At 36.0% G+C, this 17,870-nt stretch overlaps 5 protein-coding genes across 5 annotated transcripts; 3 read left to right on the forward strand and 2 right to left on the reverse strand.

Moving 5' to 3' along the window:
• Positions 1-1,369: 1,369 nt before the first annotated feature.
• LOC111508012 (3-oxoacyl-[acyl-carrier-protein] reductase FabG) lies at positions 1,370-2,380 on the reverse strand. Its single transcript, XM_023163424.2, has one exon. The coding sequence runs from the start codon at positions 2,212-2,214 to the stop codon at positions 1,450-1,452; it is 765 nt and encodes a 254-aa protein (XP_023019192.1). The 5' UTR covers positions 2,215-2,380; the 3' UTR covers positions 1,370-1,449.
• A 1,589-nt stretch (positions 2,381-3,969) lies between these two features.
• On the forward strand, positions 3,970-5,044 carry LOC111508011 (3-oxoacyl-[acyl-carrier-protein] reductase FabG-like). The gene has a single exon (XM_023163423.2). The coding sequence runs from the start codon at positions 4,144-4,146 to the stop codon at positions 4,906-4,908; it is 765 nt and encodes a 254-aa protein (XP_023019191.2). The 5' UTR covers positions 3,970-4,143; the 3' UTR covers positions 4,909-5,044.
• A 1,250-nt stretch (positions 5,045-6,294) lies between these two features.
• Positions 6,295-6,982, reverse strand: LOC111508013 (uncharacterized). Its single transcript, XM_023163426.2, has 3 exons — positions 6,841-6,982; positions 6,656-6,779; positions 6,295-6,410 (listed from the first exon to the last, which is right to left on the reverse strand). The coding sequence occupies exons 1-3, from the start codon at positions 6,930-6,932 to the stop codon at positions 6,345-6,347; spliced, it is 282 nt and encodes a 93-aa protein (XP_023019194.2). The 5' UTR covers positions 6,933-6,982; the 3' UTR covers positions 6,295-6,344.
• A 919-nt stretch (positions 6,983-7,901) lies between these two features.
• Positions 7,902-9,166, forward strand: Pfdn5 (Prefoldin 5). The gene is made up of 4 exons (XM_023163414.2): positions 7,902-8,098; positions 8,157-8,291; positions 8,423-8,497; positions 8,810-9,166. The coding sequence occupies exons 1-4, from the start codon at positions 7,997-7,999 to the stop codon at positions 8,966-8,968; spliced, it is 471 nt and encodes a 156-aa protein (XP_023019182.1). The 5' UTR covers positions 7,902-7,996; the 3' UTR covers positions 8,969-9,166.
• Positions 9,167-11,471: 2,305 nt separating this feature from the next.
• Positions 11,472-15,927, forward strand: LOC111508010 (phospholipase A1 3). The gene is made up of 5 exons (XM_023163421.2): positions 11,472-11,719; positions 12,985-13,248; positions 14,529-14,822; positions 15,097-15,306; positions 15,625-15,927. The coding sequence occupies exons 1-5, from the start codon at positions 11,665-11,667 to the stop codon at positions 15,879-15,881; spliced, it is 1,080 nt and encodes a 359-aa protein (XP_023019189.2). The 5' UTR covers positions 11,472-11,664; the 3' UTR covers positions 15,882-15,927.
• The last annotated feature ends 1,943 nt before the right edge of the window (positions 15,928-17,870 follow it).

Genomic DNA, 17,870 nt, shown 5'->3' on the forward strand with positions numbered 1-17,870 from the left:
TCTCTGGTGGTCAGGATAGCTACTATAAATTTCAGGATACACCAAAATCGTACTCATGAGCTTCTATGAGCTTTGAATGTTTGCATATAAAGTTTGTAATCTTTGATTCCACCTACCTCAGCAGCATACTACTCTCCCTTCCGCCAGTTGTGTCAGCACAATGTTATGCCTCACTAAATTCGAAATGTGGAGAAAAAATATATAGCAGTTTCTGGTTACGAGCTATAAAAAATACCTGTAGATGTCATACTTCAATTTGGTAAATGTCAGGTTTCCCTAGATTCCTATATTTTTTAGGGGCTTTTCTACTTTTTTTTCTCTGAGGTTTTCCATAATGACTTCGATCTGAAGACCCAAGTTACATTATATTTTAAATTATTACACTCTGGCGTTCTAATAACACAGAACGTTAAATCAACCGAGTAGCAAATTCAAACGAACTAACTTCAATTTTATTACAAGTGAAATACAGCTGGTTGAATTGTGAAACATTTTGTCAAAAAATCTCGACCTGAGGCACTGATGATTGTTGATGAAGAAATAATGAAGAGATACAATTAATTTAAACATTTCATTCATAGAGCACACCTCTTTAGTAGCACAGCTTGTTGGCACTTCAATCCTCAATGTTTCTTATATTTGAGAATGAATTATATTAGGTTGAGAATGTTTTACATCATGGTCCATACATAAAATATTTGAATACAATCGCCGAGACAGATTTCGATTCTGGCACCATCTATGAACTTATGTACAAAGTTGGGACAATTTTTTTCGCGTCACGAGTTTTTTGACAAAACAAAACCGAATTGGTAAAAACACCAGTTTTCATACATTTTGGTTAAGACATTGTCTAATAAGACTTATTTTCTTGTTGAAAATAATTAGAAACATTTTTTATATAATCCGCTGGAGTCTCTATCTATAAGGCATAAGCCGAAAACAGGAAAAATACAAAAATTTTGTAAAGTACTCTAATTTCTTCGAAAATGACCGTCAAAAATTAACCTAGAATTTGAAAAAAGTTTCTATTTTTGTCAGGGGTTCTTCACTTATGTGAAATTTTATAGACATAACCTATAAAAATGTATTTTTAAACTATTAGTTGCTTTTCATTCTCTCTTATAATATTGACATTTAGCAGAGATGTGATAAAAGTATATTATTACGGAGCCAGAAATGTAGTCAGTACTCGAGAGAATGAAATTCTTCAATCAAGCATTAACCGTTTCTCGCGAGTAGAACATTATACTTTTTTTATGATTCATACCAGGAAACTTATAAAAAAGAGTTTTGTGAAGGATATCCGGGATGAGAGAAACACCATTAAATTTTATGACAAGAAGCAACTTGAAAAAAGCAAAATTACCTCATTTCTGTAATTTTATTAGACTTTCGAAAATGAAACCCTGATATAGGTATCGGTTCACTTTTATCTTGAAACAATGATTATCTTGGACACATGGCATGCCTTCCACCATCAACAGGCATAGTTGCTCCCGTAATGAAACTAGCATCATCGCTGGCCAAGAAAGCTATCGTCTTAGCCACCTCCTCGGGCTTTCCCGGCCTACCCAAAGCATGAGTATCTTTACACTTCTTCAAAAACACTTCGTACTGTTCTTCGTTCATTCCCCCTCTCTTATGAAGGTTCGTGACGGTGACTCCAGGGTTCACACAGTTGACTCTGACTTGTTTAGGGGCCAGGTCCAGGGCTGCGCATCTCGTGAAGTGGTCTACAGCGGTCTTCGACATACAATACGCTAGGACTCCAGGAAAAGCCCGCATGCCGTTGACGCTGCTGACATTCACGATGTTCCCCTTGGTTTTCACCAGGTGGGGCACTGCTAGAAGCGAAAGATGATACAAGGATCTGACGTTGGTGTTCATCATTCTATCGAACTGCTCCAGGCTGGTGTTTTCGATGCCTCCCGTTTCTATAATGCCGGCATTGTTCACCAGTACGTCCAGTTTCCCGAAATGTTCTATTGTTTTATCGAGGATGGCCTTGGTATCCTTTTCGTTTGTCAGCTCACCGGTCAAGAGTAGGGGAATCGATTTGGTGGAACAGTCGGATGCTACTTTCTTCAGGTTTTCCAAGTTTCTTCCGGCTAAAGCTAAAGTGGCACCAAGTCCGGCGAAATGTTTGGCAGTAGCAGCTCCTATCCCAGAACTCGCACCCGTTATTAAAATAACTTTTCCGGCAAATGCCATACTAATTTCTATACTCCGAATACCTTGTGATTGCAGATCAAACTTGTACTTTGAACGGTCTGTGTTTACAGCAAAATTAAATTAATCATTTAGAGGTTAAAAGGTTGAAATTCATTTAGAACATATAAGGTTTAATATTATCTCACGTACTATCCATAGACATGATAATATATAGACTGGGCGTGAAGTCACTTTTACATATATCATAGGATTGTTCCGGTTCTCTGCCCGGACTGTTCCTACCAGTCAGAAAACAGTCACCAAACTGAATACTGAACATTTTGTCGCGTTAACCTTTTTAGTACACAACTGACTCACTGATTTTGGACGATCCGAAACAGTACATACTGAAAACCAGAACAAACAACAAACCTCATATATTTCGCCTGTGGATCACACAATGTGTTGGTCACTGCGTCACAGCAAAGAAATGAGTGACGTAAACGCCAAAACGTGAATCTTTCATATTTTTTCAGTTGCTGGCATCAATGTTCTCTCTTCAATGACCAGTCCATATTTATTACGTCACTGGTACAATCGCAGTTGTTCTATGTTGAGGTTTTATCTCACTGGCTAGATGGCGCGTTTTATAGCTGTCAACAAATCCGCTTGAACAAAAGTTTTTGTCGAAAACAAGCAAGAAATGTATTCTTAATTCACATTTTTCCAAGTCCAAGGTTCCTTTCTTTGCTTTCGTACGAGTGCTTCCTACCTAAGCTTTCTACAATGATCGAGAAAACACACCTGTGTGAGAATTTTTCCCTCCCAAATACGGGAGCCAAGTTGCAACTGTTGCCAGACAACGGAAAATATATAATCTAATTGTACCTTTTTCACCAGACAGTTTTGCCAATGTGTGAGAATCCCCGACATTGCGGGGACTTTATTCTTATGAGAGTATTTCATAGGTATGTGAGGATTTCGAGGAAAATCGGTTTCTTACGCATACAGAATAGATTATGAAAAATAATGTTTCATGTGGAATTTTTGCTAATGGTCGTTGTAGCTGTGGCTAACCCAAAGAAATACAAAATTAGAAAAAAATACGCACTATTGGTTGATGCAATAAATCAAAAACACACCAGTGGAGAATATTCACCTCACAAATACGGGAGCCAAGTTGCAACTGTCGCTAGACACCAGGAAATTAGTGACAGAAATTGGTGATTTTCTGTTTCTTTTCATATTTTTAAAACTGTTGTTTCATACGTTTCATCAATTTATCAAGTAATTGGTGATTTTCGGTTTCTTTTCATATTTTTAAAACTGTTGTTTCTTACATTTCATCAATTTATCAAGAAGGTTTTCATTTCAAAAACTTTTTCGATATAAATCACCTTGTGGGTATATTGCATCGACTTATTATGTCGGTGGTATATTGTGAAGAATCTCAAATGAATGCTAAGTATTTTGACGATCCCGCTATGGCAACACTGATAACAGATCTCAACTCGATAGAAATCTATTTTCACCATTCATATAATAGGCGAACTTTGACCTATTGCATTGAAGATGGCGCAGTATCATTCATTGCGAACGTTTAAAAAACGATTACCCAACCGCTAAAAGATAATTTATTTGAAATAACTATCTTTATAGTAAAATTTGATGTATATGATTGATAACTAATTCTCAAACTTTCCTATTCATACAGAAATCTCCAGAAGAAAGCCATTTCAAATACATATTTCAGTGGTACCTATTTCTGTTGTAAAAAATTGTTTATCTAGATTAAACTACAAAAGAAATACACTTTTTTAGGACATGAAATATGCTCCAGATTTCTGTAGCTCAAGGGCACCCTTATAACATTGAGAAACGTTGGTCAAAGTCAATATTTAAACAACGCAAATGTTGATAAAAAAAAACGCATGACTATGAATACTTCACTCAATATCTTGTTTTACAAATCGACCCTATTATTTCGTCATGACTTTCGCCGGTAAAGTTGTTTTAATAGCAGGAGCTAGTTCAGGAATTGGAGCTGCTACGGCCAAACAGTTTGCCAGACTTGGTGCCACTTTAGCCCTATGCGGGAAAAGGAATATGGACAAGCTGAAGCAAGTGGAGTCAGAGTGTTCAACAGAGTCAAATCTCCTTCTCCTAACAGGTGACTTAGTAGACGAAACGAAGAACAAAGCCATTGTCGAAGAAACCATAAAACATTTCGGTCAACTGGACGTTTTGGTGAACAGTGCCGGTATCCTGAGATCGGGGACCATTGAAAACACCTCCCTGGACCAGTACGACACAGTAATGAACACCAACGTGAGATCTATGTTTCAGCTTTCGATGCTGGCAGTGCCACACCTGATAAAAACCAAGGGTAACATCGTGAACGTGAGCAGTGTCAATGGCTTGCGCTCTTTCCAAGGAGTCCTAACCTATTGCATGTCCAAAGCAGCAGTGGATCAGTTCACCAGATGCACTGCTTTGGATCTAGCCTCGAAGCAAGTGAGAGTAAACTCTGTGAATCCAGGAGTTATCAGAACAAACATTCACAGAAAGAGTGGGCAAAGCGAAGAGTATGCAGCTTTCTTGAAGAGGTGTCAACTAACACACGCTCTAGGCAGGCCAGGTGAGGTGGACGAGGTGGCTAGATTGATTGTGTTTTTAGCTAGCGATGATGCTAGTTTCATCACTGGAGCTACAGTTCCTGTGGACGGAGGAAGACATGCTATGTGCCCAAGATAGAAAGTGACTACTACTATTTTGAAATTATATTCCATTCACTGCCAATTCAGGTGTTTGCAGTGGATTTAAAAGCAGTATTTTATTGAATATTAATGTTCATAGTACCAAACATTAGTAAATCCTTGCTTGTTACGGAGCTGGATTGTTTTTTCTACCCTATCAAGAAATGTATATAATAAATAACAGAATAAGAGAATGTTAATTACTTGAAACTAAAATATTTTTTAACTGAAACAACTGCACCTTTGATCATGGCTTCAGGAAATGTTTCAGAGAAAGCATGTTAAATTAATTTGTTTCTCTTCATTTGCTTTTCAAAGTATAGTGTTTCATTTAACTCACATACTTTACCTAGAATAAAAACTAATTTTATCGTAACATTACTGGAAAATCAATTTCTACTTCATCTTTGTACAAAAAAAGAAAAAAAATTGGGAACAACACCGTCACATGTGTTTCGCTATATGATAGCATCCTCAGACGTCACAATACTATGTTATGCTTTAATAGTAATTTGAATTATTATGAATATTACTTCCTGCCAAATTTCTACATGATGAATTCATTACCTAAACTATTCACCTATCTAGAAACAACTCATAAGACTAGAGAATAATGAATAACAATTTTTATCAGGGCTCTAATTTTACCTACTTTTGAAATCTGTCCTCATTACCAATTTCCTATTTACAAACCAAATTCAATAAAGAGGAATAATTCAAATCTATTCGATCACTGAGCAATAATCCCAAATTATTTCATCTATTGATTTCTAAACATTCCAGAAGGTTGAGTTTCGAACCCCTCTCTGCCAAATGTAATACGTCATCTTTTTGATTGAACTCGTGTCCCTCTGACAAAAGATGATTTGCAAATGTTGAATTGGTCTTTTCATTCAAAAAACTACTTCTGTTCTTTTTGATTCTTTTGGAAAAAGTTCTTCCGGTTTGTCCGATACAAAATTTTTGACAAGAAACACAAGTCAACTTGTATATTCTCGATCTACCCGATACTGGAGTTTTTCATCTTTATTGTTTTTATAATTTGAGTAAATTGTATTTGTTCCTTTTAAAAATGTGTCATCTGTTTATTATGTGCCATAATTTATGTTTCTATATTTATTTTTCATCTTCATTCTTCAATTTTTTATTCAACTGTGATGAACTATTATTTGTTGTGAAAAAATACATATATTGTGGTCAGTTCAATAGTTAACCGAGCAGAATCCAAGATATATGACAAATACATATTCTGCCAATAAAATCCTACATTATTATTACTATTACTTCACAATAGAGTAAAAATTGTCCTTACTATCAATTACCAGACTGAGCCAAACGATTTTGATGGTTCCAACTTTCGAATCAAATCAATAAAACTACACAATGATGGTATAATCATTCATATTTGTACATACTACGTTGAAGTGAAAAAATTTAACAAGCTGGTATACCTAATTCCTCGTCGGTCCACTTAGAAGGATCAGGATACTCGAATTCACCCTGGAAAAGCCAAAAAAATTAGTTCCTTCATTTCTTCTGTCAGCTGGCAGAAAATGCAAACTGTCTTCATGACAAGGGCAGAGATGTCTCTTGTTAAGTTATTCATAATGGTGCATATATTATGTTCTATAACTTTCAAATGATATTTGTTTCAATTCCATTCTATCATATTCATGATAGTATTTGTTTCGGACGTACTTTTACACACAATTTACACACATAAGGCAAGTTAAAAAGTATCTTACAAATATGTGTCCTGGCTCGGTCCACAAATGCCACAAAACCCACCACCAGGCAAATCCTTGGATAATTTCAGCTCCTACTTGGATGAATTTGGGCGGAGGAGGTGGTCCAACTCGATAATTCCAACTTTAGGGGGATGAAATGAAATGAAAAATAAAATTTGTACCACTTCTATTGCATAACTTACCCATGAGAGTTTCTAACATTCTGTATTTGTGTCTCATTTTTGCATAACTTCTGTAGGGTTCTGATAGTCCCAACGCCTCTCGAAATCAGCATGTTGTAATAAATAGTTTGACCCTATTCTATATATTCAGATTCTTAGCATTTATAATCTGAAATTATGACGATTGACCTCTAACCACCAAGTGTCAGATCCAATGATTTCTTCTTCTTTTTTTGTTCTTCTTCGATTTTTTAAATTCATATTTTGAGGTGTTTTGTTCGCATCATAGATATTATAATATATATACTTACTCACATAAATTCATACTTTCGAGTGGAAATTCATAGTTAATAGTCACCTATAGGTGGGAACTTTTAAATTCACGGTTGTAGCTGTGATTTCCCACTTATAACTGTAATTCCCAGTTTTAACTGTGGAATCAGTTTCAAGTGTGTTTCTGTGATTGTAGAGAAGAAAAAAATGAAATGAAATATTTTCTGCTGTTGTTTGCGATTTCATTATATTAATTCCTAACAATATACCAGTTTTCAAATTTTGGTTGCAAAGTAATTTATGTACGCATAAGAACTGTCAACTGTCATATCATATAGCGTAATCATTCAGCGAAGAAACAATCTTTTCAATTTTATTCAGCTACTAAATCCAGCAAAGAGGACAACCACAAAAATTCTTGCCACGGTAGGGTGCTGAGGGGCGTAGGGTCAGTTCTAGTGGTTCTTTCGTTATTCACATATGTATTGAATTAATTCATTTGAATCATGTGATGACAAGGAGGTAAGAAATTTTTTGATGGAGGAAGATTTGAATTCAGCAATAGTAGGATAAAATAGTAGGATAAAAAGTTAACAAACGGTAATGTAAGTAGTACTGCACTCTATATAGTCAGATATAGAATAGATGTTTATTTGTTACGACCATATTTGATTCATTAAACCGTTCTTAAGAAAACTGACGCCTCAATTTCCACAGAAAGGTTTCCATGGTTGCTCTAACCAATAGAAACGCGCTTACGTTCGGTGACTCACCAAAAATTTAGGTAACTCGCCTTTTTTGACAGTTGACATTTGTCAAAGTCTATTGGTTTGTTGGTTATTGGTTATGCTCATTATAAGCATTCTCTAAATAATAATATAATATCGAGAGAACTATTACGGAGATGGCACAAATATCCGCAACTGAACAAAAGGGAATGCAACAAATTGATCTGACTACACTCAATATACAGCAGTTGTCAGGGTTGAAACAACAATTGGACCAGGTTAGAAATTGATTTGGTTTCACCTACACATTTTTCAGATGTATATTTTTATTTGCAGGAATTGAATCTGTTTCAAGAATCCTTGGCAACACTCAAGGTAGCTCAAGGAAAATACCAAAATTCAGGCGAGACTTTGGAAAAAATCAATCCCAGTTCAGAAGGCAAAGATATTTTGGTACCTCTCACTGGATCTGTATCCTTTTGTCAAACGTGAATTTGTATGGGATTTCTGTGGGATATTTACATTCATGAGAATTCATGAATTCAAAACTACATAACTTTTCCCTCATTTTTGGATGTGTTTTCCTTGATTTTTAACCTCAGATGTATGTTCCTGGCAAACTATGTGATACCAACAATGTCATCATAGACGTTGGAACTAGGTATTATGTTGAAAAGGTGAACATTTTGAATATATATACTAAAAAGAACTGGGTTTATTTGGTCCATACAAAATAGAGTATGACAAACGTTGTTCAATTTTCTTGGAAAAATAGAATAGAATAGAAAACACGATATTTTTTATCACTCTCGGGAATAGGAAAAAGTCGCATGGAGCCAAATCTGGTGAATATTGTGGCTGAATCATGATTAGTGTGTTGCTTTTGGCCAGCGAGCAGGTGCATTATATCTGAGGCAGATTTAGATGATAATTTTAAACTATTGATGGATGCCTTTTATCGAATCATTTAGAAATATGTTTACTTTCAGGATATCGAAGCTGCTAAAGACTATTTTCAGCGGAAAACAAAATTTGTGACGGAACAAATGGAGAAAATCCAGTATCTTGGCTTGGAAAAGAGCAAAATCCGGGATGCTATTGTGGAAATAGCTGAATTGAAGTTGGCTCAACAGCAGCAGAAGAGTTGAGGAATGCCACATGGATTTTATTTATTTTTTTCCATAATGAATTTGATTTGCTTCTTTCTCAGCTAGATTTATTTAGAATGCATACATCAACAATCTCAAAAAACTCTGAATTAAAAACCTTTCCTAACCCTTTTTTGAAAGTTTCTTGATGATGAACAAGTATTTAATAATTATTAATAAAGTGTTTTGTATGTTGAAGGTTTGTTTGAAATTAATCTTCCTCAAAGAGGTGAAATGTAAGTTTTGGTCTATTTGAAGACTCTATATTCAAATGTGGTTTTGGCCAATTAGATGCCAATGAGAAATGTTCAGATGACAAATTTGGACAAAAAAATATTCAAAAGCATTCGATTAAATCAATTATCTCTTAGTTGAGCAATTTTAAACAAAAAGTTAAGACAGCGCAAACATACGATCCAACATAGTGTACAAATTGAACTATGAAAGTTGTCCCAAATGGTATGTTGGTCAAACCGGACGATCTTTTGAAACACGAGTTTCAGAACACATGAGAGACTCAAAGAAACCAAAATATCAAAAACCCTACAGCCGTTGTGGAACATGAAAGAGAACATGAACACATTTTTGACTTTGCAGGTCCGACTGATCTAGATGTTCGACCGTATTTATCCAAAAGACTTTTGAGCGAAATGATACATATCCTCAAATGCAATAGTGTCAACACTAGAACGGGTGTCAATGGCCTTAATACATCATATTTCAATTTATTCCGTTGAATACTTGGATAGCTCCCCTTTTATCATTCCCATTTCCTCTGTCATTGATAAAGACAGACACCACCTTATCAGAATCATAGATGAAGTCATTTCAATGTTTTTTATTTTTATTATGTTGTTGTTGTGTTGTGTGGGAGGTATGTTTATGAAAATTCATTGTTACAAAACGCTGAAGAAGAATTCAATCAAATTTGAACCGTTGGAAAGAAAACATTTTTTCAAAGAAAAATAGTTCCTGTTACCCAACTAACCCTGAAAAAAATTATTCGATCACTAAACCAGTTAATTTAATATTGTTTGTTTCTGATGGTTCATTAAAAATTTCAAATTATATTCTAGCTATTAGAAATGGAAAAATCAACTGAAAGATAGTTTATGTTGAAATAAAAGCGGGACTTCCGCAAGGAACTATTCTGGGTCCACCATGGTTCCAGTATTTACAATGCAGATATTGTGGGATCTGTATAACCTCAAAATAAAACACGATTCACCCACTATCGATATTGAAGTTTTTAAAAAAACTACTGCTCATAGCTTTAAACTTGATTTGGCGAAGCTTAGTTTTCACACAAAAACAATATGATTTTATAGTTTCGATTCTGGCAGTTGCTACCAATAATTCACTGATAATGGTGGTTGTTTCAACTTATTACCGAGTTTAGCAATGACGAGGTAGCAAGCCAAGATAATCAGCATTCGAATGGTGGTTGAATCAACAGAAAGTTGATTGATACGCTTTAAAACTCACTAGATCCAGCCTAATTGTAATAATTTGCTTACAGTTTGTTCACTTTCTTACCGGCTATGAGTCGCACAGGCGCAGATGACGAATTTACGCTTCAGAATTCCTTTATTAGGCGTTTTAAGAACCTCGCATACGATTTGTAGTAGTGTTTGGTTCAGATCGACCTGGCGCACGTCTATACGGATCGTAGAACAGTAAAATGGTATTTTCGATTTAGGTTAGCTTATTGAAGAAAAGCTGTCTTTTGGATTCAAATTAGCCCATTTCAGTTTTATTGGTGAAAAGTTGTTGAATGATCTTATAGTAAAGTCGTCAGTTGGAGTTGTTTTCTATCTACAAGGTGAGTAGTTTAGTTGAATAATTATTAGTATTATTAGCAGTTGCTGTTTAATACTCGCAAATACAATACAATGGACTAGTAGATATGGTATTGAACTTTGTATGCATTCATAATATAGATGTTCAGGCATGTCATTGGGCAACAACTACTTGATACTTTTGGTACATACATATTATGACTATTTCATTCATTTTAAAATCAGTTGAAATCCGATTTATTAACGCAAGGCAGGCATCTCAAGTTGATAAGCCAATGAAAGTCATACAAAGTGTAATTAGGTATAATCAAATAGGACTTTCAAAGTCTGTTCATTACGGTGGGTGGAAATATTATTCTGAAAAGAAAGATTCGGTAAATGAGGTAATTTACTCCTCTCAAGGATTTGTATATGGTGTTTGGCAAAAAAAGTTTGTAATTAGGTAGATAGGAAATTTTACTCCACCAATAAAAAAAGAAATACAGGTATCCCCCTAAGTCTTTTGACTGATGCTGGAAAAAAGCGAACTCACTGTAAACTGTGTTCGTCAAGAGATTGAAAAATGAATTACAATTATATCTAAGTCGGATATGAGTTGGCGTCAGGAACTGATATTGTGATCATAAAATGCAAGGATATCATAAGGTCAATTATTATATGTAATGACTTCACTTTTGCGGTGAAAGGAAAAGAAGGGAGTTTTGCATTTGTTTCTTTATCAGCCTAATGCATCCAATTATACACCATTTGTTCAGGAATTAGCGATACAAATAATTTAGTTCCGACACTTATTTGACTGTTGAAGATATGATCAATTAGGCGGACTATCGCAAAACAAAAAGTTACTAATTGGAACTTTTTGCGTGTTAAAAACAGTAGTGACATCAAATATACACAATGTTGTTGATGGAGAAACTGAATGTAGTTTTAACATTCGTTTCTTTAGTTTCAGGTAAGTTTTCTATAGAAATTCTGTCGGTAAGAAAACTTCGGTTTTCATACATTGTGATAATAAGCTTAGGCATCCCTGAAAATCACAAAAAGTTTATTATTTATCGAGCCTGTGAAAATATAAAGATGAAGTTTGATACCTAGTTGTTGAGATATATTGTCATTCAAGAATGGCGAATCCTGGAAAAAGTTGGTTACACATCTAGCACCATGGCAAATATTATTACGGGGTCCGTTAAAAAAATGAGGAGAATTTTCATTTTTCTCAAAAATATTAATTTATCAATCTCTGTTTTGCCCCTTTCGAAGTAGCCCCCCTTAGATATAATGAACTTGTCCCAGAGTCTTTTCCAACCCTCGAAGTTGGTCTGATATGCACTTGTGTGTGTCCGTCTTTGAGCTTTCCCGGAGATTTGGTTTTTATCTTCTCAATTGTCGCAAAACGCCGTCCTTTCATGAGTATCTGCAATGTTGGGAACAGAAAAAAGTCTCAAGGGTCCAAATCTGGTGATTACGGTGGCTGAGGCATGATTACGGTGATGTTTTTGGCCAAAAAATGAGCAGGGTGCATCATCTTGATGCGAAAGACATGAGTTTTTCTACGATACCGGACGTTTTCTTCGTATTCCTTCTCGCAAGCGGCGTATAACTTCAAGATATGATCAATTGACCGTAGAACCATGTAGCAAGAACTCCCGATGCCGACATCCTCAATAACTTTTCTGATAGTGTACAACACAAAACATCGCTAATCGAATGAATTTAGCCCGCAAAATTTGAAAATTCACCTAATTTATTCGAACAAACCTTGTACAATATCCGTGCTTAGCAATCTCGTGAGTATTTTTGGAAAAATTTTAATATTCTTGATGAAGTTCACTTCATATTTTGAAAGTAACGCATACATTTTCAACCTGGAAATTTCCAAATCAATACCTATTACTTCTTTATATGATACGTCCATGTCTGGTAGTCATGAGTTATGTGAAAAGTTACAGGAATTCAAAACAGTAAATGTTGTAAAATACTCTTGAAGCGAAGGGTAGCAAGACCCCCGTTTCTTATTGAAATATATTGTTGCTATCGCTCTCTCTGGGCCAAGAAGTACTAAACAAGATTTCCTTCCATACAATTTCTGCCCGACTTTAATATTTTCATCGAAGAATGAACAAGAATTGTTAGAAAAATAGATGTTCAATAAATTGTTAAAGAAAAACAGAGATACAGTTTTTCCACATACTATTTCCAACTCGTTCAATTTTACAGGTCAGTTCTCTCTACCCAATCCGTTTAAATCCTTGAAATTGCCAACTCCCGACTCTTTCCTGCAAAAACTGTTCAACGTAACCTCAGGCCAACTTGTCGAATTGGTGAATAACTTTTCCTTCGAGGAAATCTTAACAGAACATGTGACGTTCCTTTGGTACCAACCAGATGGCTCTACAATCCCTCTGAATTTGAATTGTGACGGCTACCATGTCGATAAGGATGCACCAATCAAGTTCGTTGTACATGGCTGGCAGTCCTCAGGTAAGAAGGTGAAAGGAAGCCTAACAATATTTGAAGTAATGTTTAATAGTTTTGATAACGAAGCTACTAGCTTCGAAAGAAAGTACCAAGGAGGTTAAATTTTCGGGTAGATCTGCGAGTGAATTTCGAAACTACCGAACATAATGTTTCTGCGAGATCGTCGGAATTATCAAAACTTGTAACACGCCCTTTTTGAAGTGTTTTATATTCATTGTCATCTCTTAGAGAGAAATACAGACAACTCAATTCAATCATATTATGCATGAGAGACACATTTATGATACGGGTGGCCCCACAAGTAAATTTCATGAATTTCTAACAAATTGGATAGGCAAAGATAAAAACGTAAGGCAACGGTAGAGCTTCATGAAAAATCAAGAGGGGTTTGCATGGTTTATTGAAAGAAGCTCCAGCTTTTATTACTAGTATAATACCTTTTTTCTGTAAGAGAAAGGCGTTTTGAACATGTGAGGATTCACTTCATAATAGCGTTCCATACATTAAGTGAGAATGGAATAACCAGTGGCAGGATGTTAGTAAAGTTTGACGACTGAGACATCTTTTCAGGTGAAGTTGATTTGATAATTTTTGCACAGTTTTTCGAGGTGAAAACCCCTATTGAAGTTAGTCATCAATTGTGATGCCCAGTGAACCAATTTGGCTACATCTTCTCCTTCTTCAATTTCCTCAGTTATATCTCTCACTGTTCTGATAATATCCATATTTACCCACCGATATGATGTGTGCAATAAGTTTTCAGGTAGAATGACATTTGCAAGTAGTTCATTAGTATATTGTGGCCTTTCTGCAAATATGTCTTCTTCTTGTAAGTTATATTCAGGTTAGGTTAGGTTAGGGTGACATTTGACAGAATGACAGGTACAATGACATTTGCAAGTGGTTTATTGGTATATTGTTAACCTTCTGCAAATATGTCTTCTTGTATGTGAGTGTTATTCAGGTTAGGGAGTAGGGAGTGGGTGTATTCGACCGTAAGATTTTATTTAGGCTCACACCAATTACAAGTAATTTCAGATTTTCGACAAAGCCAGTTACTGTACTTGGATAATGACATTTTACGATAGATGGCGACAGTGAAACCTTAGTGGATTCCTAAGCTTACCTGCGACTGAAAATAAATAAAATACAACTGTATTATATTATATGTCGAGTTTAATTGAGTTTTTATCATTTTTCCACTTGCTTGTTGACCTGGTACTCAAGAATCTAAAGGAATTTTCCCGATACAGTTGCTTTTATATTTCTTGCGGTTCTTCTAGGAGATCAAGATTTTGTGAAGGACATGGCTAAATCCTACCATAAAATAGGAGTTCACCACGTATATGGAGTAGATTGGTCGCCTCATTCAACAAAACATTACTTGCATTCTGCACGAGGCACGAAAAAAATCGGAGAAATTGTTGGCCAATTCGTTATGAACGCAATCAGCAACAACACTGACTTCTTGAGAAATGTTCATCTGATTGGACATTCACTTGGGGCTCAAGTATCTGGATTTGCTGGGAAACACATACAGGAATTGACCACTGGGTTGAAGGTCGGGAGGATAACAGGTGAGTTGGAAAAATTAAAACCTTGGTTAGTGCATCAGAAAGAAAATTATCACAGATTTTACCCCAATTTCCTGAATTTTGAAACTCTAAATGAATAAAATCTGAAATTGTCAACTCTTTTCTAATTCAACCGACTTTGTATCGCCTACCTAGGAACGAAAACTCTCAGGAGTCGGAACTTGTGCAAGCTGAGGTCTCATCTTTTAACGTGCGATTCCTAACATATGCCTCTACATTTTTTTCAAATAATTTTGTGTGGAACTACTGTTTTTAGGTTTGGATGCTGCTAGTCCACTTTTTGAATTCCCCATTCCGTTACCGATACATTTGAGGATCAACAGGGAAGATGCCGCCTACGTAGACGGTATCCACACTAATGCTGGGTTTCTAGGGTATTCAATACCTTTTGGGAACGCAGATTACTACGTTAATTATGGCGGACCTGTACAGCCTGGTTGTTATGACATCAACATTTTCGAATCTTGTAAGTAAAAAAAAATGATATGAACATTCTGTATATAGTTTATACCTCGTTCCATTTCGCTGAATAGTTGGAGAGTATTTTTTGATTCTGAGGTTTTGGCCGTTTCAATGTTACTTGTTTTTGTAGCTCCCTATCTCAAAAAATCTTTATTCTATTGTTAATTTTTTTGCAAATTATGATTTTTTGATTTTTTGCCCCTCTTCAGCTCATCACTATATGATAAGAACTAGACTGATCGTCTCCAACTTGTTTAATTATACTCGTGATAGTTTCGCTGCATTTTTAATGCAAATTTCGTCAAATTATTCTATTTTTCAGTTGTCTGCAGTCACGGAAAATCGCATAGTATTTACAGTAAGACAATCACAAACAGAAAATACCAAGCAACGTCGTGCAGCAATCCTTTATGGGCTGCAGCCAGTCTTTGCAATGGAAATAAGAAAGTTGTTATGGGAGAACATACCACAAGAGAAGCCGAAGGATTGTTTTACATAAATATTGACGAAAAAGATGCGCCAAAGAAGGGAAAACTAGGGATTTCGGGGCTCATCAATAAGATACCAGGGTTGGGTTAAAGTTTGTACTTTTTTTGTGTGAAATAAAGAACCACGATCCAACATGTTTTATTACTTTGACTTGAAAAACGCGTGAATGACTTTCTGTACATTAGGAATCGGATTACCCTAGAATATCTAAGATAAGGCGAGGCTTCCAAAGGCAGTCAGTTGCGACAGCCGTTGAAAATCGTCCCCTGTCTTCCACTCTGTAAGGTAACTAGATGAGAACAGAGCTCATAACTTTGTTTCAAACTAGTTTACGAACCGGACATAACAAGTCTTTGCTTGGCAAAGCTAGCTGTGTCTCTAAATATGGATGTGCAGTAGATCAGCCGACAGTGTGGCGAGAGCTCATTAACATCAAGGAACTCGTGTAGTGAACATCGTGGTAGTACAGTAAGGGGAGAAATTATACTGTGTGGTGAACTGTAAGTTGTTTTTGAAATGTGCAAAGGCGGGTGGAATGAGAATTTCTCTTACGAAGGTTAGGAGTAATAATGATGATGAGTGAAATTGTAACCAATATTGTATTTCAACTTTGAAAGTTCAAGAACTAGTATAGCTAAGGCCACAGGGGTTTGCGTGTGAACTGTGCAAAGAATCAAATCGGAGATGAAAAAACAGTGAATGGCGAGGAAACACATTTTCAACTCCTACTAAAAAAAAATAGTCTCAAAAATTTCAAAATTGTGATGGAATTCAGCACCTATACACCTATTACCGACTCTTTCAGAACATCCGGAAAGTCACTGTCCACCAAACTGATTCATTAGTAAATAAATATTTCTAGAACTGATGTCAATAAAGAAGTGAGGAGCTGGAATTGTTGAAGAGAACCATTCCCCTGCAGGTCGATAACTTATTTATGAATCAGCGGACTACCGGCACGCTCAAAATATTTGTTCAGCCGGTAACGCGTCGTTCGAATCAGGTAGTAGTTTCAGGGAAACGGTGAAAGGAGTGGCAACATGGCACAAACATGCGCTTTTGGTAAGTGGGCCACCTCTCATACCTCAACCCAACCTACATCAGGGTATCGATTGTCGCATCGTCTTCGTCGTGCTTGCTTCGAATGCCGAGATGAAATCTAGTTTACATGGAAGGCTCGTTAGGATGTGATTTATTCAAAATATAGTCAGGAACTTCGAGTGGATTTTCATGATTTTTGCTCATAAACAACTACTGTCGCGACGAATCTTGGGTCTTACCTGGAAAATGCTACAGACAATGATTTTTACTAATGCGGGGTCTGCCAAAAAGGCTGTACCACATGATATAAATTTCTATGTACTGATTTCTCGAAATGTGTTTTCTTTATGAAGGTTTTCACGTTCCCGTAGGTGCCACTGAGTCCTAAAATTCTCAGTCCAGCCGCTTCCTTGGCTAAAGAGTTGGCAATGCAATTACCTTTACTCCTGTCGTGTCCTGTCGTTATTATCTACCGAAGCTTTGGCTAAATCTTGAGCTACGGGGCTAGTACTAACCCCGAAGTAACACGTTTTCTGTTCAAAGCTGATAGGGCTTGTCTGCTATCAGTGCAGATTGTTATGTTTTTGCCAGAAATTCCTTTCCTGGTTATTTCTTTTGTGGCGATTGAGATACCAGTCAGTTCTGTTTGAACCACGCTCCTATTTTTTCCCATTCCCCACTTAAAGTGAATTTGAGTACACTCCACATCCTAAGCCTTCTTTGGCTCTATATAAATAGAGATTTTATCGAGTGTGCATGATATCAATCGGTTTCGGTTCTCTCTAATTGGAAAACATATTCAGCAAAGGAGATTTGTCTATTCTTGAATCTATTGATTCCCAATCATTATACGAGATCCAAACCCGAATATGCCAGCTATAAAGCGTCATGGTCATGAATGAACTTATGTCCCTGCACTAACAGATGATTTGCAAATATGGCAAATTTGAAAAATTATTTGTGTGCTCTTTTATTCGTCGGGAAAATATTCTTTACGTTTGATTAATACAAGTTTAGGGCAACAACCACAAGCTAAAA

The sequence above is a fragment of the Leptinotarsa decemlineata genome, unplaced genomic scaffold (assembly GCF_025532065.1).
Source record: "Leptinotarsa decemlineata unplaced genomic scaffold, Ldec_3_MD MMD2_tig00026361_RagTag_RagTag, whole genome shotgun sequence".
NCBI classification, from domain to species: domain Eukaryota; kingdom Metazoa; phylum Arthropoda; class Insecta; order Coleoptera; family Chrysomelidae; genus Leptinotarsa; species Leptinotarsa decemlineata.